This window comes from Dromaius novaehollandiae, chromosome 1, assembly GCF_036370855.1.
Source record: "Dromaius novaehollandiae isolate bDroNov1 chromosome 1, bDroNov1.hap1, whole genome shotgun sequence".
In the NCBI taxonomy this organism is placed as follows: Eukaryota; Metazoa; Chordata; class Aves; order Casuariiformes; family Dromaiidae; genus Dromaius; species Dromaius novaehollandiae.
Genome location: NC_088098.1, coordinates 148474199 through 148496621, shown reverse-complemented (window position 1 = coordinate 148496621; position 22423 = coordinate 148474199). Strand labels below are relative to the sequence as shown.

The window sequence follows — 22423 nt, the reverse complement described above, 5'->3', positions numbered from 1 at the left end:
ACTCAGTAACAGCCAATGTTCTGGGCATACTTTCCTCATTAAACATTTCCTCAGCAGTTGACTGACTAGTTTTGTAATTATGAAATTCTTAAGATCTAAGTAATATTCCTGTTCCTTGTAAACAACCATCACTGCTAAGGTTTTCAGTCAGTTGTTGCAAGCAGATACAGTATACAGTATCTAAAACAAGCAATACACAGCAATTACTATTTCTGTATCACAGTAAAATTCATCATCCTCAAATAGGCCCCATTTCAGTACACTCAGTTAAAAGCTAAGATGTTTCTTTAAGAGAGGGTATTTTAATAGAATAAATATTCACTAAGTTTCAAAAGTCTCAATTTACAGCCAAAGCACTGAAAAATAAGCAGTCCATAAATGTACTCTCCAGAATGGGATAAACAGCATTTGTGTATTTTGTTGAAGAAACAGCAACACATTAATTGAAACCAGCATCAGCCACATATATTAATTAAAGCCAAAAAGGAGAACCTCCCCTTTAGACAGGAGGGGAAAAAAGAGATAGGAATTAAAAAACAAAAAGCACACACCCACAAATTAACTCCAATATTGAAGATAAGAGAAGGAAGGCATCTACCCTTGCCAGCAGATCTTACCAGGCTTAAGTAGTAACTAGTTTATATTTTTTTTTAAAACAGTATTTGAAGTGCTGTAACTTACATTTTTCACCATCTTAGTTTGCTCATTAATAGCTTCAAGGGGAACATTAGTCGCACCAATCTGCTGAGTGATACCACCAGCTTCACTGTCCTGTACATGAGTATGGCGGAGCTAAAGGCAACACAGAGAGCAAAGAGCTGAACTCAAAGACAACAGGAATACCTGCACCTAAGAGATTATTTACAGTCATATATACAGTCAGAAGACACCGTTTTCAAGAAAAATTGCATAAGCATGGACAAAAAAGATGCAAGGAGACTTCTGCATTCTGCATCTTACCTTATCTAAAATTTTGGTCTTGCCTGTGTCTACATGACCCAGGACACAGATAACTGGTGCTCTGAGCTTTTCAGTGTTCACATTCTTGCTGTTTTCAGCTCGCCGTTTCTAGTAAAACGGATTTTAAAAAATCAGTAAGTATAAACCAAAGAAAAGCTCACCTCTTGACCTGATATATATGCAGAACAGAGTTAATTTGGGGACTTAGATTTTCAAGGTAATTCACGCAAAGGTAATTGGCAAATCAATAAAAACCTCATAGCTAGCAGATGAAATGGGGACTTCTTTGTTACAATCCAGTAGGCTAAGTTGTTATATCTACAAACATGTAGTTTTAATGGTGCATTCTGAAGCAACATCTTGGGCCAGAAAAGGGAAAGTTAGCAACCACAAAAAGAAATTGAACAATTTAGAAATGTGTTTTTATAAATAAAGTAGCTATAAAGGGTACAACTCTTTTTGAGGAGGTGACATTTAAGTACACATTCTTTGCAAGCAAGTCTTCTAAAGTGAAATACTTTGGATTCAGAAAGGACACCATTTTGACAAATACGGTTAAAAGGCCTTTCTCTGAACCGAAGATTGAAAGTGTTTCTTATACAATGCAAGAGAATTCCCCAAATAAAGCCAATTTGTAATACCTCAATTCTCCGTTTAGCTTTGTCATAAGCACGCTCTTCCTTAGTGCGGTCATCATCAGAGTCATATTCTGAATCAGAGCTAATTTCCTTGCTAGGCTTTTTCTCCATAGACTGTTTTCCAATAGCTTGGGAATCTGTCTCCCTCTCATCTGAAGTCTTTTCATCCTCATCGTCACTCCCTTCACTTTCGCCATCTTCAGATTCTTCACTCTCCTCTTCTTCTTCCTCCTCATCCTCTTCCTCCTCCTCATCCTCCTCCTCATCCACTTCATTTTGTTCTTTGACTTCAATGTGGACAGGTTTGCTCTCTAGCAAAGAAAAGAAATAAAATCTAAAGTAAAAATATCTCTATTGATTTCAGACTTGTCAGGAAGGGGCAACAAAACAAAAAATCCAAGAGAGTCCACTATAATGAGGAATGAGATCAGGTTCCACTTAAGAAGTACTATGCAAAATAATTTTTCAGCTTTCCACATCAAGCTTTTCATGTCTAGAGCTGCTGACTTAAGTGTTTAGAATCTGTGCAAGCAAAGCAAGTTGGGGAAGGGAGGGAATAAGGATATGATCGGTCATTTTCAAATATCCAGAGAAATAAAACGGTGTCCTTTAAAACACAGTGGACTTCATCAGGAAATCAATTCACTAACATACTTAAGCATAGAAGCAATGCTCCAAATTCAACACAGTATGGATTCAGTGAATTTCAGATCATGAAAGCATACTTAAAGACAGAAAGTAAGAATCCAGACTTCTGATTTAGTCACTTCTACATCTTTAAAAGGTTTTCTTGAACAGTTTAGAGAAGATTTGTATATTCCAGAAGAATTAATCAGTGAACAAAAGTAATCAAAAAATAATTTTCTTTCTTTGAAAGCTTCCCATTTCTTGTACTTGTGAAATCATAGAAACAACTTCATGAACACTCTTTAAAGCTATGCATTGTTACTTACAGAACTGCTAGGAGGCATGCTGCTCTTAGTCATCTTTCCTTGCTCTGCTGAAGTCTGTCAGCTTGGTAATATACCATGTCTAATTCCCAAGAAGGTGCTTTTTCTAGATTGCATTGGCAGATCATTCAAACCTGATCAGCCAGTGGGATGTGTGGGATGCAACATTTTCCCCAGGACAGTGGCAACAGACTAAAACAGACTTTCAAGATGAGCAGTCCTTACAAGTCAAGGTAAAACAATCCAGAACACCCACCTGTGCCGAAATATAATTCAGACTGCTAGACATACACATAAATAGAATACCAAACTTGAAAGGACAGCTGCTAAAAGTGTGGGGCTGAGCAAGTCAGAAAAGATCAAAAACTAGTTTTGAAGTAAAGAATAATGAAGATAGATCACGGAAGGACCAAGTGCAGTTACCAACTCCCCTTCAGGAAGATGAACAGCATCACTGCTTCCTTCACCACTGGAAGAATGTATCTGAGAAGTTATCCCTATATGCTTGCCAAGCTCTAACTCCTCCATATGCATTGCTGTTAGCTGGAGACAGAATATGGGCTTTGGCATGCCCAGTACAGCTGTTCTGCTCAGGGACATAAACATTCTGGTAATTCCTCCCTTTCTTCCTCCCTCCCCTCTAAAAGAAGAGGCTAAGATATTCAGACCTTACTATAACATATGTATACTATCCTTCACACTGTCTCAGTCCCTCACTTATTTGGGAACTTGTTTCACAGGTATTCTTCTCACAGTATTACTACACAAATTTTGTGACCTCTAAAGCTTGGAAGTGGTTACTGGAGAAATGCAGTACAGGGTAAAAGGTTTCCCTAAACTCCTAGAGGTGGTTAAAGCACCTCTAGCAGGGCTTTTTACTCCTGCAAAACAAACAAAAAAAAACCCAAGTGACTTATTTTAGCAGACAAGTACACATATGAATGCTCCTGAAGAGTCCTCGATTAGGATTTGAATAGTTTCTGAAAGCTTTTCCTTTAGAGAGGCGAGGTGCTTATATCTACTTCCTATCACTCTTACTTCATCATCCACGTAACTGAGCAAAGGGGGAAAATTATAACAATATTGCTTTCTCCAGAAACAAAAAAACTCAGCCCAAAAGAAACCTATTAATCAGAAAAGGCATCCACTTGGTATTTACATGCCCACCTTTCTCTCTGTCTTCATCACTAACCATAGCTTCCCAGTCATCCAAACCTGCATCTTCTGTTTCTTCTTCTTCCTCCTTTTCTTCTGAAACTGAGAAATCCAAAATAAAATTAGATAAATAAAGAATAGCCCAGCAACATACCAAGTTTTTGGATGTTCCTTCCTTTGACATACCCACAATTGCAACTTTTAAGCTTGCTCCTACCATAATTCTACAAATTATCTCCAACTTCCTAAATAAAAAAAAACTCCTGATAAATAAGCAGGAAAAAGAAGTCAGCAATCTTCAGTAATGCTGCATACTTAAGAAATAATCTTCAATTCTCTCCACCAAGTCTTCTAACTCTAGCACCTTTGCCTAGCAAAACTTATTTTTGGAAGACATAGCTAAACTACTATAGACCCAGTTCCTGCCTGCGTATCTTATAAGTATTTGCTTAATAAATACCACATAAAACCCTACCAAAACCATGTGCCTTGAAAGCAGCTGCCCAGTTAACAGTTAGTCATGTGTCACAAACAGAAATAGTAGAAGTGTTTGGTTACAGTATTTTTATTTAGTAGGAAAACAGTAAAGTATCTTTAAGGTGTGCTGTTTTAAGACTGCAGGTGCCTTAACATAATTATATAACACCATGAATTCCAGAAGCATTAAAAAATTCATTCCCTCAAACTCAGCCAGATATCCAAAGAGACTGTAGTTCTGAAGAGGCGAATGGAAAAAGTAAACTTTCAATCCTCTCCAAAAGAGGCATTAAACAATATATGTGGAGCAACAGATGGAAAGTCATGAAATTTCAGCTATTTGAAACCAACAGTACTAAATACTAGACTGCTAGAACATTAACTGAGAACTAGTGTTCTGCCAGAGAACCCTTCTCCTTCATGACAATGGAATTGTTCCTTCAAGGGAGAAATCAAGCTAGAATTGGCATACATATTCAGCATATTTTCACAAAACTGGAAGTTTTGTCAGTACTTGACTAGCTTAAGAATAAAGGTAAAAATTGAAATGGAGTCTCCTGGCTGAGGAAGCAGAAGTCCAGTAGGATATCATTTTGCCAACACAAGTACTGTGTATAGAAAATAATGAGAGCAAGTGTCACACAACAGACTGAAAAGCCTTAGTTTCACAAGCCAATCAATATCCACTGCATTCAGTACTTGTGAAAAACAAAACACTTGGAATCAAGAACACAATCACTGTGAAGATTTCAGTATCAACACCAAATGGGGGCGGGGTGAATGTGCTGCCTCTAACAGCTGACAAAACAGATCTTTAGAAAGCAAATGAGAAGTGAAGGAAGGTGACCATAAGGTACTGAACATGCTTATATGCCATGGCTGCCCAAGCTAATTGAAGACTAGAGTATACCCAGAATATGGGACCTTCACAATCTCTCACACTGAAGCTTCATGCCTTTTTATTCCATGCAACTCCATCAATTCCCGGGGGGGGGGGGGGGGGGGGGGGGTGCAAAATCAGCAACCACCTTGACAAAGGATGGCCACTCAGCCCCGTTCAAGATACAAGGAGTCAAAAAAAATACTTGCCATACCATACCATCACACAACAGCCTTATTACATGTTTTCAGTTTAACAACATTACTACTGACCTGGTTCTACTTGAAGAGGAGTCTCTTCTTTCACTGGTGTTTCTAGTTCTACAGCATCTTCAGCTGGAGAAGTTACCTCCACAGTTTCTGAAATTGCAAGAAAGCCAATTAACTGCTACATTCTCTCAAAGTTGAAACCAGTCTAGTTAGAAATTGAATGTTAAGCTATAGGTCTATTTTTAAGTTGTACTGTTACAAGAAAACTAACCAAACCTACTAAAACAAACCAAAACACCCATTTACTGAGCTAAAACACAGTTAACTGCTTGGAAGGCCAAATATTTCTCAAATGACTGCCACACTTTAAATAGATGTAGAGGACAGTCAGTTAATGGCTGAAAGAATTACTATTACTTTTGAATACAAGATTCTGGGATTTCTTTAACAGCTAAACAAAAAATACTGATTCAAGTAATTATTTTTTTAAACCAATGAATAAAGTCTTGAAAAAAAAGCCACAATATCACCACAAGAAAACCATGAAGCACAAGAGTCAAAATATTTTGGCAGATTCAATCCATTCAATCTATGTCTACCTAGTATGATAAAATTTAAGTTTAAATCTTTAGTTTTAGGTTAAATTCTAGTTAAAAAAAAAAAGCTTAAACTAAAAAGTTACTTGTGGTCCTGGAAGCTGAAAACTGTTATCTTTAGGTAAAAGAACACAAGCAAAACACCTCTATCCAACTTAAATACTAAAACTAGCATCTGTCCCCTTTAATCCTGGGGTGTCAGCTTAGACTTAATAACAAGTCATTGTGATTTATACTTTGTTGTATTTATTCTACATAAGCACATAAAACATCCAACCTCACATTCTTAATACTATTACACTCTATATAATACTTACCAATTCTAAAGACAAACAAATTCTAAAGACAAACTAGATTGGAGAAAAATAATGGTCAAGTATATTGTAAAACAAAGGATTAAACAAGCAGTCTTTGAAACGTCTGTGATCTTAATACATCAGCACTTGCATGGCAGGGGTGGGGAGACAAAGGAACTCACAGGCACTCTGACATGCAATTAATTTAGGATTAGTTGATTTATTCTACAAACATTTCCTGAACTGTGACTAATTTGTTTAGTATCGCCATATGCAAACCACACCTTCTTTATTTTCCTGCTGCTGCTGTTTCTTTTTCTTTTTATCTTCATATATTGGCCTCTTCTTTGGCACAGAGTCTTTGGATGGCACTTCAACACCTGCAAAAATTAGGAAAAGATCCAGGTGATTACTTGTTAAACATAAGGTTTGGTTTAAACAGGACGTTTTCCAGACTTGCAAGGAGAAAGAGTAGAAAAAAAAGAGCGAAAAGTAGGTTCAATGCATTTTCTAGCTGACAAAAACCTGAGTCCAATTTTCAAAAGTTACAAAACTTGAGCAATGCTAAGTAGCTCTTCAAGTTCTCTGAACGCTCTTACATAAAGAAGTCCTACCACTAAATGGAATAAAAAAAATCAGACCATAGAATAGCAGGTTTGAGAGTTTCCATCACATATTTAGATATGCTTTCATGAACACACCCACGCCTCCCTCAAGTTTACCAAGCATATGTCAATTGAAAATCCTCTATGCTAGAATTCATTTTAAAAGTCTGCCAATTTACCTAATTTCAGACAATTTTTAGCAGATAAGAGATACCTCTTCTTAAAAGTTTAGTTAGTAGATAACATTTTGCCTTTTGTTATAAATGCTGTATTTTTAAAACTACATAGATTTGTTTAAGGAACTAAAATAATGGCAGTTTGAAGTCACCACCTTCATTTTCGTCTCACCAGAATATCACTGCAATATTGGAAGGGATTCAGTTAAAAACAGAAGTTTGGTACAACAACAAATTCATCATTTAATTACTCCAGTACTTTCCAAAACACTCAAAATTCCTTCGTATAGTTTAATTTACTGAGATTTTGACAGTTGAGTTGTGGCAGCATAGAAATAGGATTCTAAACTGCAACAGCCATTGCAGAGAAATAAGAGCCTTAGTATAGGTCTTTGAGAGTTCCAAACATTGTACTAGCCTACAAAAATTCCTCCCTCCCTCCAGCAAAATGAAACAGTGGTTCTCTCCAAATATAAAATTCTGGAATTCACTTCTTTCCTTAGCCACATGAACAAGTTACCAGACGCTAATTAGGACATGGGCTTACAATATATCAGATACAGGGTAGCATATATATACACATTTACTTCGCTGCAAGGGAAAAGCAGGTATTCGACTGAAAAGCAGGACAGCTTCTGTACTCTTTTCCCAAAGCAAATGTAAGAAGATATGCAGTTCCTATGGACTAGCTAGCTTGAGGCAAAACAATGATCTCGCCTAAGTGACCACATGAATTAATCCAAGAGGATCCAGATCACTGGCCTTCCCAGGTCTGCCACACAGCTCATCTGCTCTTCCTGGCCTTTGGGACTGAGCAGTCAAAAGACTGGTGTAACTAACATCTTAAAACTGTAAGTGGAATATATTAACAACTTGGATATTTAAGATGTAGAATGAAATATACAAACATTTAGAGCTACTAACAAAAAGAGTGCCACTCTGCCTTGACAGATTTACACATGGAATTATTCAGTATTTGCCCCCCTACCCCCAAGAAGCAAAATCCAAATTTGAAGAGCAGGAAGGGGTATGAAATATTATTGTTTACATCACTACTTACCCTGAGCTTGGAGGAGTTTAAGAGTAGCCTCAGCTCTGGCTCTAGCTTCTCGTTGAGCTTTTGTTAAAAGTTTTCCCTCCTTCTTCAAACGCTCTTTCCTCTCTTTTTCTTTCTGTTTCTTCCTTTCTTTCCTCTCTTGTTCTAGTCTTTCCTGAAAAAAGGTTACCAAACAAACCATTTAGAGATTTTAAAGTGTGCTTTACAGAACCAAAAGCTGGCAAGAGTATATATTCTATAGACAAGAAACATATCAAGTAATCCTCTGGCAACGGAGTCAGTGGGGTAGAGGTTAAGATTACCACCTCCCTCATTCTATCCTCACAATAAGATATAGGGTACCTCCTCTTTGCGTTTAGCTTCTAGTTCCTCCAGTCGTCTTATGCGTTCTTCTTCCTCTCTTTTTGCCCTTTCCTCCTCCTCTTTCATTTTAGCCAAGGCTTCTTGCATAGCTTTAACTGTGGCTTTACTAGGACCCTTTTTCTTCTCTTTTTCTTTTTCTTCTTTCTCACCTTTCTTTTTCTTCTTGTCTTTTTTCTTTTTGTCCCCCTCATTGTCATCAGCTGCAAATGAAAGAGGCATACATTCAAAGATGCCAGAAATTTTAGAGACTCCAAATACAGTTAATGTTTCAAGTACTATATAAAACTCCAAATATAGGAAACTTTGACTAATATATAAGCACTTCAGAATGTAATTTAAGACAGATTTATTTTTTCAAAGACAGGGCCTGAAGTGCTCATGTAATAGGTGTCTAGGAATAATCGTGGAGTGAAAAAATGTTTGGATTACAGAACTACATGTTGTAATGAGAAGTCACCATCTGGCTTTTCTTTCCCCATATACCTGAACAAACTACAGTCCAAGAAAAACAGCCACACGTTAGCCAATGTAAAAAGGCAGAAAAGGATATCAAATGTCTAGTGATTCTGATTTACAAGAAAGCAGCAAGTCATCCTCATTGCCTGCCAACTCTTTGGCCTCCTTATTAAAAAAAAGTGTTCACATTAAGGGTATTAGAAACTTTGTTACCAACCTTCTGTTGCTGCAGGAGCCTCTCCCTTTTCCACAGGGAGAAGGGCTTCAGAGGAAGCCTTCTCTTCAGCTTTCTTCGGAGCTTCCTTCAGCTTTGCTGGTTCTTTACCAATTTCTATTTCTTCCTTTTCTTTCTGTTTCCTCAGTTTGGCTTTTTCCTCCTCACGTTTCTTCCTTTCACGTTCCTTTTTTTCTGCCTTCTTCTGAGCCACTGTTTTTACTTTGAATGAAGGCTCTTCTTCCTCATCCCCACTTTCAGCAGCAGGAGTGGGCTTTGGTTTTTGGTTTTTCTTTTGTCCTTTTCTAGGTTGGGAGACCTCATCTGATTCATCACCACTCTCCCCTGTAGACACTGCCCCCACACGTTCTTTGCTTTTTTTAATGTTAGTTTCATCTTCTTCTGACAGGTCCTGCTTTTTATTTGACTTCTGAGTTTTCCCTTTGTTTTTCTTAAGCAGCATCTCATGATCATCATCATCACTGCCAGAAAGCATTTCTTGCTTTGCTTTCTGAGGTTTTTTAGGTTTTCTATCCTTATCTTCCCCTTCCTCACTGTCATAGTCATTTTCAAGACCGGTTTTTTTACTCTTTCCTTTCCTTTTTTTGTCTTGTTTTGATAAGCTGATTTCTTCATTGTCATTTTCAGCCTGGTAATAAACAATTATATAATTAGTCATGAAGAATGATATGCTGTGCGTTCTGAGACATAGCATTCAGATTTCAAGAAAATTTTCTCTTAATGAAGACGAAGTGTGAAAAGCAGTAGACTGTACTGCTTTTCTATTATCATACTACAAAGCCCACAATTAAAATTTATTCTGCTTGGTTTGGGATAATCACCTGCATGCAGACATGGCTTCTGGTAAAATCTTTCGTAGTTGACATTTAGTATGAAAGCATGATCAAGTACAACTAAAAATAATATACAAACTAGTAAGTTTCACTTAGGACCTCCAACTATACTGCAGCACAAGAACTTTACTGGGACAGTTGTGAATGGTATTCCAACTATTTCTCACTACATAGCCCACCTCTCTCAGATTGTTCACCTTTCCTGTAGAAGGTTCCCTGTCAGCTTTCCCTCCTTGTGTCTCTAGTGACAGTTCTTCCAGCTCTTTCAGGATATCATCTTCACTAAAATAAGAAAGAAGTTATGAGACTTAAGTAACTGAGTTTGTGTATAAAGGAATAAAATATGACAGATAGCAAAAATATTTACTCAAAATCCTGTTTTTTCTTCTCTTTTTTCTTTTTGCCTTTAGATTTCTGAGGCTCTTGCTCCTTTGCAGCTCCTGCACCTTCTATCTCAGCAGCAAGGGCATCGATATCAATGTCGTCTTTTGCACTAAAATGCAAAAGAGGAAGCAAGATTATCAAGAGTTCAAGTTAGTTACGTCACATAGGTAGAAGCCATCACCATAAAAAAAAACAAAAGCTTCAAAATCAAAGATCGACCAGAGAATGTGAGCCATGCAGGGACAGGAGAGATGTTTAACAAATCATTACGCACTGATAATCTTATTCCTCCCAATATGCCAAAAATAATTCACACGCATTTTAGGGTTTCATCTCTCCAAGAAAATAATGCATTCAGTTCTTGCAGTACTAACTTCTAAATTTTAGATGGGAGATTTGATTAAACTTTTTGGAAGAACATAATTATGACTTCAGTATTTTCATTTGGTACCTCTGGAAGACAAATTGTTTAGCCATTCAAACCATAGGAAGCACCATTGATGGAAAAGCAATTGCCCGCCCAAGTGAAAGTATAAAAATGAAGCACAAATAGAAAAAGCGCTGGAATTAACTAGCCAACAAGTTCTACTAAAAAAGCATTTATCTGCTCCTTTAAACACCCTTTTGCATGAAATAAAAAGGTACTGTATCTTGATTTTGTGGATAAGTGGAAGATAAGTGGAAGTTCTTCACAGTTTCCAACTCATGATAACAGTTGCCCATGCTCTGCCACCAGACTGAAAAGTTTCATCCTTATCTGCCAGGAAAAGAAGTCAGAGAGCAGGGAACACAGTACAACCCCTTCCCCAGACTCTAAAAACAGATCAGGAGAAATACTAACAGAGTTGCAAGCAATCATTTTCATCACTTCTTTAGTGCCACTTCTCCTAGGCCTAAATAACCTACAAGAAGTTTCACTAGGCATTTGACCTCTGATTCCCTTCTCATTGGATCTCATTCTACAAAGCTTTTCTTTCAAAAGTTTTTTCTTTCTCAGTACAATCTCTCATCTGCAACAAAGCAAAAGTAGCTCTTTTCTGCCCTTTATCAATAGTTGTAGTTCAGCATTTTAAAAACGCATTTTTTTTCCTTTACTTGTACCCACAGGACTGAGCAAAGTTCCATCCAGAACAGGTTTTTCCAAGCCATTGCACTACCAATGCAATTGTAAGAAAGGAGACTTACCTATTCCCTGCTGCACACTTAAAACTTCCATGCAACTTACTGTTCTATTAAATGAACAAATATTAGCATGCTACTTGTATCACAACATGCAATTTCAAAAAACTTTTCACTAATACACTATCAATATCTCAGCTAATTCCCTATTGGACATGCAGGTGGAATGCAGTTCTTCATTTCCCAACTTCAGTCTACATTACCACTGCTCAATTACGACGCAACAGAAAAAAGGTTGACCCAAATAGCTGAAGCTATTTCCAGAAAATAGGGGAAATACATTTTTTCCAAATCCTAGATCTGCACGATACCAACTAATTTCTCAGTTAGTAGAGCTTCAGCCTTGCCAGTTTACAAATCCAGAAGTGATAAAAAATGTAGCATTTTATCCAGTTTCAGAATCTTGAAAGGAATACTTAAATCAAAGCTTCATTTCCCTTCACAGAAGCTGCAGGCTCACAGAATCATTTTTAAAACCTTTAGTGAATGCTGACATTCACAAACCCATTTTATGCCAAAAACTGGGCATAAACAAGTCACCAAATAGTGACCATCTGTGACAACAGTACAAGTATTGTTTAAAGACCAAGACAGGTCGTATTTAAGATTTTAAATTTTCTTTTATATAGATAGATCAACAAACCAAATAAAAAGCAACACAATGCAGCACCTGACTGTACAGCATCTTTACTAGAGATACTTACCTTTACTTGAAAAGAAAAGGCAAAAACCCCCTTGTGCGTCTTAAATATACCTAGTGGTACTAGCTATGCGCTGATAAATAATACATGTCTCAAAGTGTAACTCTCATAAATTGAGAATGCAAGATTTTTTACACCAATTCCCCACCACCAGCAAGAGAAAAGAATAACTTTTTTTGGCCATTCGCATCTTGAAAAAGTTGAGTTAGTATTTCAGTGATTCAGGAGTCATTTCAAAAAGTAATTTAACTGCTTGTGTGCTAGGGGTAGCACAGGCAATTGGAATATAAACCTCACTTACCCCTACACCTATAGGTAAAGCCCTAATATCAGGCTGAGTACGATACATGTATGGCTACCTATAGGCCCTCACATTTCTTTCTGTATTAAGTGTAGCATACCAGTTACTTAAGCACACTTGCTCACTTCCTTCTACACTAAGAGCTAACTGAGGAGATTGAGCCAAAACCAAGCTTGACAGTTTGAAAAGACGAAGATTTATGCTCCACAACCACTACTGACACTGCTGTACTGCTCCTACTACTGTAGAATCTTAACCATACCATTATACAGATGTTAAAGAGGCAAGCCTTTAAACAGCTCGTATTTTAGATGGATATTAAAGGCTAACGTCTTTTCACATTGTAGCTTTACAGAAAGCATGTCCAAACATAAAACACATGGTTTTTACGCTACTAGCAAAGAGAACACTAGACAGAATACAATGCTTATGGTACCTTATATTTTCTAGGATACAATCTTTAAGGTAGGTCTGAGGAATTTTTTGTTCACTTATTTGTTTTTTAATGCACTCATTTCAAATGCAGGTTGAAGAGGAAAAAAACTTCTTTGGGGAAAATATCTGAAATCAAACATTGAAAAAACTAATTCATAGACATTAAGCTGCAACACCCACAGCTTAGGAATAATAAAGACTGCTCAGCTGTCATGATAGTGGCACAGATATAGTAAGAGATCCTTTCCAACTTTGGCTTCTACTGCTTAACAGCCAAAGGTTTCCAGGAAATCTACACTTTTCACATTTAGTAAAAAGTGACACAGCAGACTTTAAACATTTGAGCCCAGATGAACTAAAATAAAGGCCATATGCATTAATCAGCAATATAGAAGATTATGATTCTTCCTCTGAATTGTAAAGCAAAAATATCTTTGGAAAGCCAAGAAATTCAAATATTGGCTTCCATTACTAAGAGCTTGTTTCCATACTGACCTTGAGTTTCCTTAATTTTTAAAACTGTGGTTTAGGACTTTCAGCCAAATGAGTGTTCTCATAAAGTTTTTTAAGTATATCCCACACTTAGCAACCTAATTATTCCATAAGAACTCATCATTTTAATTCAAAATAATAATTCTAAGCATCACTTTATTCTAACAATATTCCACAATATTTCATAATAAAACACAGTAGAAAAGGGGATTGAGAAGGTGCTCTCCCTCTTTTCCTGGGGAGATTTTTTACATCAGAAGGAAACCATTGCATTTAGGTATGTAACAGGAGAGCCTCTTTCCTACTGACATCAGTAAACGCACCTAGGAATCTTCCTTTTTTTCCTGCAAACCCTTTTTAAGCAGTCCCCAAATGCAAGTTTCAAAAACCCAAACTCTTGCAGAAACCTCCTCCTCAGTCCTCTAAAAGGGCTCGCTCATCTGCTCTTGCCCCTCCATTCGGCCTATGCAAGGGTCCTAACCCCAACCCTAAGACTGTCTAACAGAGGACCTGAAAACATTACTACACACAAGCCTTTTTCAATTTTGTCCTCAAATCGCCTTCTCAGGAAGACCTTTTATACAGACTTCACAGCCTAACTTACTTAGGCCATTTAAGTTCATAATGTTTTTGACTCAAGGGAGGCCTGCCGGTGATTAGATTTAGACACTGAGATTTCTCAGTGTTCTCCCAGCACAAGAGGCTCACTGAAGTCTGGAAAGCACAAAGCTGAACGCAGAGTGCTACTGACTGCCGAGAAGGGGTCATCTGCCTGATTTTCCTCTACCTCTGCTTCGGAAGTGAAGCCTGAGCCACCTTTCTTATTCATGCACTTTTGCCTCCAGCCTCTATCTATGCTGCCAAATATGAAGACAGTTCATTCACACCCTAGTTCTGATGTTGCTAAAGCAGCATTTCAATGCAGTAAATTAGCGCAAGTTCTGTAAGTAAAGTAAAAACATTAAACAAGCAATTTTTAAAACATTAACTGGTTGCCAGTATTCCTTCATTGACATTCGCACCTAATATCTGGCAAAACTATGCACTGACAGAAGATACAGTAGTCAGGCTAATTATAAAGGAGTTATCAGTAATCTGCAACAAGCATGCACAGATCACGATTTCAGACAAATAACTACTTTTTCCTTCAGAATGAAATCACTGCTCTCACCCCCAAGCCTATTTTCTACATTCCTCCTATACAATTTCACTGCCTTTTACCATTTAAAATAGTATTAATGCAATCAAACTCCAAAATATTTCAGAGAACTTTAAAAGTAGCATATAGAAACATTCATGTAGTCTATACTGAAAAATACTGATCCAGAAAGGACATTAAGAAATCTTTGAGGGGGTTTGTTTGTTTTATTTCCTTCTTCTTCAGTTGGAGTTGCCCAAAAGCATTCCAGTACAATTTGTTTGCATAGCCTATTGAAAGCCTGCATCACACAGGGAACAAGCAAGCCTACTGTTAACAGATTCTTGGATATTCAGTGGGCTACTAGTTAAAGTGTTGTAGTCCACCACTTTGTACCATCACTCGGTACCAAACCAGGATCAAATATACTCAGACCATCCCAAATACATAATTGGGGTTTTTTAAGAAAGGAGCGGACAACAAAGGAAACTCAGCAACATTCCTCATGGAATCAAAGCCCCAAATCAGGCTGATGACAAAGTTGCACTCCAAAATCCGATCTAAACTAATTAAGCTGCATGTTAAATCAGAACATTGGCAAATAAAACTACATTCCCAAATCCAGACTGTAAGAGAAAGTGTGAAACATTTTCAGTGTGAAGACTAAAACAGAGTTAGGAAATAAATGAAAGTCTGTCACCCACCTCTGCTCAGTCAGATGTGACAAGATGGCCAATAGCTCTGCTATTTATAAGATCCCGAAGAGTTGCAAGCTATTGAGTCAGAAAAGTGGAAAATTGCCTCAACTGATACACAGTCAGAAGAAGAAAAAAAGAAAAAAAAAACACACACACACACACACACACCCCTCCCACTGGTTGCCTTCCTAATACAGGAGGGAAACATTTAAAACTCCAACACCAGTTAAAAAAAAACAAAAAAAAACCCAAAAGCCCACTCCATTATTATAACATCTGATTAAAAAAATTAAAATAGCATATGTTTTGTGAGTTGTTAAAAAAAACACACAGAAAAAACAAGCAGGGTTTTAGTGCAAGTTCCTTTTCTGATGCAATGGCCTGCAACATCTAGAACCTAGAAATTCCATGTGGAAGCTATTATGAGATCAGAGTTCACCTTAAGACAACCTTAACTTTAAGGCTGTTCAAGCTTACATTAATCTCAGTTCTCATATACTATGGCTTGCTTTAGTCTTCTAAGGGCATTCTTTGCCATTTTGCCTGCAAACCTTAAATTACAAAGTTATACAGTTTCTAACGCTTGTATGCAACTAGGAGGTTACATCTTTGCAGGGGCTAGAAAGTTTGAGATTTCACCTTTTCTTTTGCAGTCTAAGATATTACAGCAGTTAATTAGTGTGGATCTCACCAGAAGAGAAGTCATCATGCTGCAATTCAAGATTTAAAATTGTAACTCTGTAATAAGCTAAAAATTGTAATAACTTCCTAACCTAGAAGTGTTTCAGAACAGTTCTAAGTTCACTTTAATTATCTATCACCTCTTTGCTCCAAGAGAGCTTAAAAGAATGACTCAAGTCCTGGCACAATATATTCAACACTAAGGATTTTTGTCACGAGGCTTCCATACCAATGACAAATACTGGATGCAATATAATCTCCCTTTAACATACAGAAATCTAGGTGTAGAAACTCAGAAGACTTGCTCAGTATTGGAAAACTTGCTCAGTCTAGAAAACCAGACCCAACACAGAGAAGACACCTATTAAAAAAAGTTGATAGACCTTCCATATTTTACTTTGCTCAGTGAACTTCTGCAGCTCAAGTGCTTAACTGCCCTTCCTTGTCAAACAAGCTCCTCCAGCTTTCCATGCAGGCTCTAGCGAACGATAAAAACAGGAGAATTTAGCTTAGGGTGAGAACAAGCCTGTAAGTGCTGGAAATCCAACATCCAGCTTTGCAAGTGAAGTCAACAGAATAACACTCTCCTGCTGAAACTGAAGCTAAAGGTTACATGCAGACCCAAAGATTACAAACATTTTCTGATCCACTTACACTGACTAATACAAAAATGATTAGTAAAACTTGACTTTATTTGAAAGCTAACTGAGATAATAAACTAAGTCAAATTATGCTAAAAATATTCTAGGTTTTCATCAGGATTGTTTTTAAGCTGTCTCTATAAAGATGAAGATCAAACCTCAGAAAAGGCTACATGATTAACAGCGTATGCATGTGCATGGGGTGAAAGAAGAGACAGGAAGAGTAAGTCAGCAAAACAAGAAAGTTGAATCACTGCCATAAACTCACTGCCTACGTTTCTGCATAATCAGATTCATTTTTGCTGAGGCAACTTTGGAAATATTTCATCATTTACATGACACCAGCTCTTCTATCCCACTTCAAAGGAACATCACTGTCATTAAGTTGTTTTCTTTTGGGGGGAAGCCACCCTCAAACATCAAAAAGACTGAAAGAAGCTGAATCATCTATTCCCATGCATTTGGATTTGTCTTAGTTTTAGTTAGTCTAAAACTAATACCATTAGACAGGAGTCTTGATCATTATTTCTGTAGGGCACATTCCCCATCCTCTGTTTCTGTGGGTCATAAGCCCAGTAATAAGGAAAACATCCCTTTCTAAATACAAGCTCATTGCAAAATTAGAGCATTACTAAGGCTGAATGTAACATTTGTAGCTGTCTAGTTTTAGGTATTAAGACAAATTGATGTATCTTCCAAAAAGAAGTTCTGCTAGAATAGCTGGTTTACAAATACTACAGAACAAAAACACTTGGAAAGTTATTTGTTAAGTGCTCAAAACTATGCACCACCAGCTTGTTCTTTACATGGGCTATGAAACACAAAATGCAAGCATTTGGTGGCTCAGCAAGACATGAGAAGAAAGTTGCAGCCTTTTTCTCATTCTTACCTATCAGAGAATAAATGCAAACACCACGAATGTTTCATTTTAGGAGGGTGGAGGGGGGTAACTTGTGTTCCCTGCTGAAAGCATTTAGATTACATACACCTGGGATAGCTTGAAAACCAGGGAAAAAATGAACTCCAGCTCCACTGCACTCCTTTCTTGGCCTGCAAAGGGAAGGAGTATCCACAACAGCACCAGCTATGCAATCCACCACTGCAGTTGACAGGGCTAAGAAAATCACTGCCCCAGAGAAGGCCACCCTCCCCTGGCCTTCTCCTCAAACAATGGGACAAAGCAGGAGAAAAACAACTTCCTCCCCCTTTCCCAGTCTCGCTTTCCCCCCTCACCAGCTCAGGCAATCCAGTGGCCACAAGCGCAAGCCAGATAAAAATGCATTTTCTGTAAGAAAGGTTGCTTGTTTGCCAGTTTTACATCAGATCACTCACCCGAGTTGTAGTGCAGACACAGAAGCATTAGATCCAATGCAATGGAAGCCTATATGCAGCTGTGGACAGCAAGACCAAGACTACAAGGTCTGAAACAGCTCGCAGCTAGACTCAATTAAGTGCAACATGAGACTACATCTTAACAGATTTTCCCTAGTAAGAGGAAGGAAGCTGGAGAAGCTAACTAATTACAGAGACGGCAAGGAAGTAAAACTCGACTAAAAGTGTAATTGTTTTCAACTCATGCTCTTAAGACAATGATTCCATTCTACAATATTAAAGAGTCATGCCTTCCTTCTCGGGTTTAGGTGGGGAAGAAGAAGAGTAATTATTAGTTAAGCAAAACCTTCTAGAAAAGACATAGAAAACATAACATAACATCCAAGAGATTCTAGGAAAAACAGAAGGTTAAGTCTTCTTTACACATCCTAGATAAAAAAGCATGCACACACATGCACATGCGCACACCCCTCTAGAAGTCCCATTTAAACAAAGCTATAGCAGAGTTTGAGGATAAAAAAAGCTTCTGTTGTAGCTAATAAGAGACAACACAGAGCTCTGGAAGAAAACAGTTCTTCAAGGCTCAGTTATATATTTAAAGTCCTAAAAGAACACCACTGAAAACATGGAATATGAAACACTAAGTAATGAACATTCAGGCTTCCCTGAATTAATTGTTTTGTTTATAAAAAGTGCAAAGATGACAGAATTGAAATTACCTCCAAGTCTACTGTTTCGCAATTTCCATATCCCATGCGTTTCTTATTGTAGATAGTCAAAATGCATCACAAAAATACCATTTAATCACTTCATGAAACAGATTCTAGGTTCACTACAATCCTGAAAAGCAATGGACGCCCACCTACATTAGCTATAATTAAATTCAAATCTGCATGTAACATTAGCATATTCAAAAGAAACATACTTCAATGTTAAGACAGCAGATCCATGCTTAAAATCACACTCAAGACAGTTGTGGAAAAATATTTGAGATATGGGAAGAACTAATCATCAGTGCTGCAAACTTCAAAAAATAAATGTCTTCTGTGCTTTCAGACATTTATTTCAGATCAACTGCTTTCAGAACAGAACAGCCACCAGTCTCCACTGTATTTTTTTGCAAGCAAATCAAACTTAGTGATTGAGCCAACTAGGCACACACAATTTCTGTGCAAGTGAAGCATTCCCTCTCCCAGCCTACAGGGCTTTTTTTTCCAAGGAACATTACACAAGCATTAAAAGTTACTAGACTGGAGGTTTTGTCCAGAACCATAACACTGACTCCTAGGCAGCTTTTATTTTAAGGAACAATGAACGGCACAGAACAAGTGTAAAGCAAGGAACATGAACCCAGTGTCAGAAAACATGACAGTACTAATGTAATTATAATAGACGAAGCAATATAGAGCTGTCAGCTTGTCTAGCTTGACCAGCGTCAACAACAACAGTAAAGTTTAACTTACCATAAACTACCCCTTTATCCTGAGCAAGGTTTTCCAGAGATGTTCAGAAAACTAAAAGAACAGTTTCTGCAGGCTTGACGTACTACTTCCAGTTTTCATGAACAGTAATTATACATCAAGTTTAGATGGCCTCATGGTGGTGACAGAGGAAGACAATCAAGATTTAGACAAGGAAAGCTGCTTCTAACAATCTAGTAGGTGTGTTGTAGTGCTTTGTTTTATATTACCACAATTGCAGATATTTGAAGATCCCTATAGTTTTTCCATACTACCAGTATAATGCTTTGCTTTAAAAAAAAATTCAAAAGTATAAAAAGTTTTCTTATAAATATGAAATGTTTGCATTACAAAAAATAGCATTTTTTGTAAAAAAAAATGTACATTTGCATAGAAGAGACCAATATACTTTCCCAAAAGAGAAATTATTTTGCATTATTGTATTTCATCTTTTGGTACAAAATCCTGGCACCTTCCAAATGAGATTTGCAAATCAGGGACTTCAAGGATTAATCAGCTGTTCTCCTTGTTGGAGCTGCAGAAAGCTTTGCTTGTGGAAATATTTTTGAGAAGCAGATAACGACAGTTATTGTAAATTCTCTAGAGTACAGAATATTTTGAAACTACAGGTGTTTGTAGGCTTTCTAGAAAATACAACTCTTCACAGTACTTTCCAAGGCAACATTAAGAAGATTTTATTTAGCACACTAACAAGAAAGGCAGAAATAGAATATTTAGTAGACAGTACCAGCCGTTTAATTTGCAGAAGAGGAAGCAATATATAGCATCAGCAACAGCACTGTAAGTCTTATTTTAGCAGCAGTGTTCACTCTTGGCTGCAGAATCACAGTTGGCATCTGTAGCTTCTAAAGCAATATGCATGAATGATCAGAGTGGTATGCCTAGGCAACAGCTCACAATATTAAAAGACACAGGAATGCACCTAAAGATTAAGTATTGGAAACTAAAGAGAGCTACTAAGAGCAGCAGAGGAAGAAGACTTAAGGCTGGGAGAAGGGGACAAAGGGGAAGAGAACGGGAAAAATTCAGATTCTAGGCAGGAAGTAATTCATAACATACAGTACATCTATTTATAAGTGTACAGCAACAGTCAGAGGCTTGAACTCAAAGCACAGTCCTATAGTTTACAACAGCCCTTCTTCCCACACATTAAAATAATGCTATAGTAAACTTGCACAGAAACAGCATGGAAGAACCTTGGTGTATCTTCTGCTGTTACAGCTCTATCCAAGAGAGAAAGCATAGCTCACCACTCCCAGCAGAAACTAGATTACGCATCAGAACTCCCACTCTTCCCCTAGGAAAGCCTGGAAATTCCCATGTCTTATGTTTTATTGAAAAGGTTTGCTATAAAGTTGCATTTGAAAATGAACAATCAGCACAACCATAAAAACTCCAAAAAGTCATCAATTAAGGCTACTTCCATATGGCCTAAGCACCTCTGATCACCCAAGACATCCTTTACCTTTAAAAGTGCCTCTTTAACACACCACACAGTGTCTCACTACAGTGACTGTAATTCTGACTATCCTGGATAAATGCGTCCTTTATGGACCTATGCACAACAAAAAAGCGGCAGGAATCAACAGTAAAATCCCACAGGGGCATAACAGCAGGGGTGCTGGTATAGTAGAAACAGATTTATAGGTATACTGGTTCAGTGAGTGATATATATTGAAAACAGACAATAGTCCTACATTCCCATTCTTTCCCTGCTCACTATAGCTGTCATGTCCCTCAGGGTCTTGTCCCTATGTATTTACATCCTGCTCTCATGCCAAAATTCCTCCTCAGCTTCATTTACCAGGACATTTCTTTGACATATCAATATTCATCAATATGACCTCTATTTCATTCAGCAGAAACAGTGAGGAAAAAACTAGAAAAGAGAAGTCAGAGCTAAGGGGTTGCCAAGCAGGAAAGCAGAGTAAAGATAACTTGAACCTTCTGCAACTTGTCTCAATACACCAGGATAAAAGCAGAAAGACCTCCTTCCTTTCACATCAGTTCTTGAACCCATATTCACAACACAGACAACATACCACCTGCATCTTCCCATGTGCTTCCTCTGCACTGCAAACTATGCCCTTGAGCTTTGCATGCTTTGGGAGAGGCAGTCAAAAGGAATATAAGGGATTGAGGCTAAAACAGAACTGTTGGGGAAAAGGGAGGAAAAAAGTAAATTAATAACTCAGCGCAGTAAAAAAATTGAAAATGTGGGAGACAAAGCATGACTGGAAGCATTTAATTCCACATAGCCATTCCTTTCTCACTCTGCTGGGAAGAGAAGGGAGACCAATGGGGGACGTGGAAGGCCACCTCAAAGCTACAGGTTCAACTGTGTGATACATCCTCTCCTTAGAGGGAACTTGACATTCACAGACAGGGGGAGGTGAGGGTGGAGGACAGGGAACAGGCAGACAAGAAATAAAAACAAAAAAGTGAACTAGTAGACCAGTCTGACACCATCAGATGATGGGGGGTACCTTTGCAGACAGTGAGACATTTCAAAATATTACTGGCCTTCTAGGTCTATCCTCACTCCCATCCCCTCAAACTCTTTCCTTTAAAACGTACCCAGTCTAACTTTCCTGTCCTTCTCAAACACACACTTGTGAATTCTTCTTTCACATTATCCCTCCCATTACCACGTCACCATGTAGCCCTGTGACATGGCATTGCCATCACTAGTAACAGTGCATAAGCTTTGTACTGAGTTTGCAAGGCCTCAATACTGAAGCTTGTCAAGCTTGCTCCATCTGAACTCTTCTTGACTTGCCTGCAACTTTGTTTTACTTGATTTAGCTGTGACAGCAGTATCTCTAACTGACTAGGTGGGTTTTTTTTACATTTGTTTTATTGTTGTTTATCCTTGCATGGTACAACCATAGTTTCATATCAATAGCAGTAACAAGCAGTTATCCTAAGATATTTAGAGTTCTAACACAATGATGTAGTGCAGAGACATACAGGCCTGGTATGATAGCAGAGGCCTTGAGAAGCGGAGACACAGGATGCGGCAGAGGAGTACAGGCATGGCATGATAAGAGATGGGGCACAGGCTGGCACTGGAG

General features: G+C 37.8%; 1 protein-coding gene across 2 annotated transcripts in view; it reads right to left on the bottom strand.

Moving 5' to 3' along the window:
• EIF5B (eukaryotic translation initiation factor 5B) overlaps nt 1-22423 on the bottom strand; it is a 37265-nt gene that overhangs the window by 12388 nt on the left and 2454 nt on the right. The window contains exons 2-12 of one of the 2 annotated variants that reach the window (XM_064502390.1): nt 10254-10379; nt 10066-10168; nt 9036-9681; nt 8342-8562; nt 8003-8153; nt 6446-6541; nt 5333-5419; nt 3716-3805; nt 1602-1909; nt 961-1068; nt 682-792 (exon numbers count right to left, since the gene is read on the bottom strand). In XM_064502390.1, coding sequence (XP_064358460.1) covers nt 682-792; nt 961-1068; nt 1602-1909; nt 3716-3805; nt 5333-5419; nt 6446-6541; nt 8003-8153; nt 8342-8562; nt 9036-9681; nt 10066-10168; nt 10254-10379 — 2047 coding nt within the window. The remainder of the gene's footprint in view (nt 1-681; nt 793-960; nt 1069-1601; nt 1910-3715; nt 3806-5332; nt 5420-6445; nt 6542-8002; nt 8154-8341; nt 8563-9035; nt 9682-10065; nt 10169-10253; nt 10380-22423) is intronic. The other variant, XM_064502396.1, reaches the window with a different exon arrangement.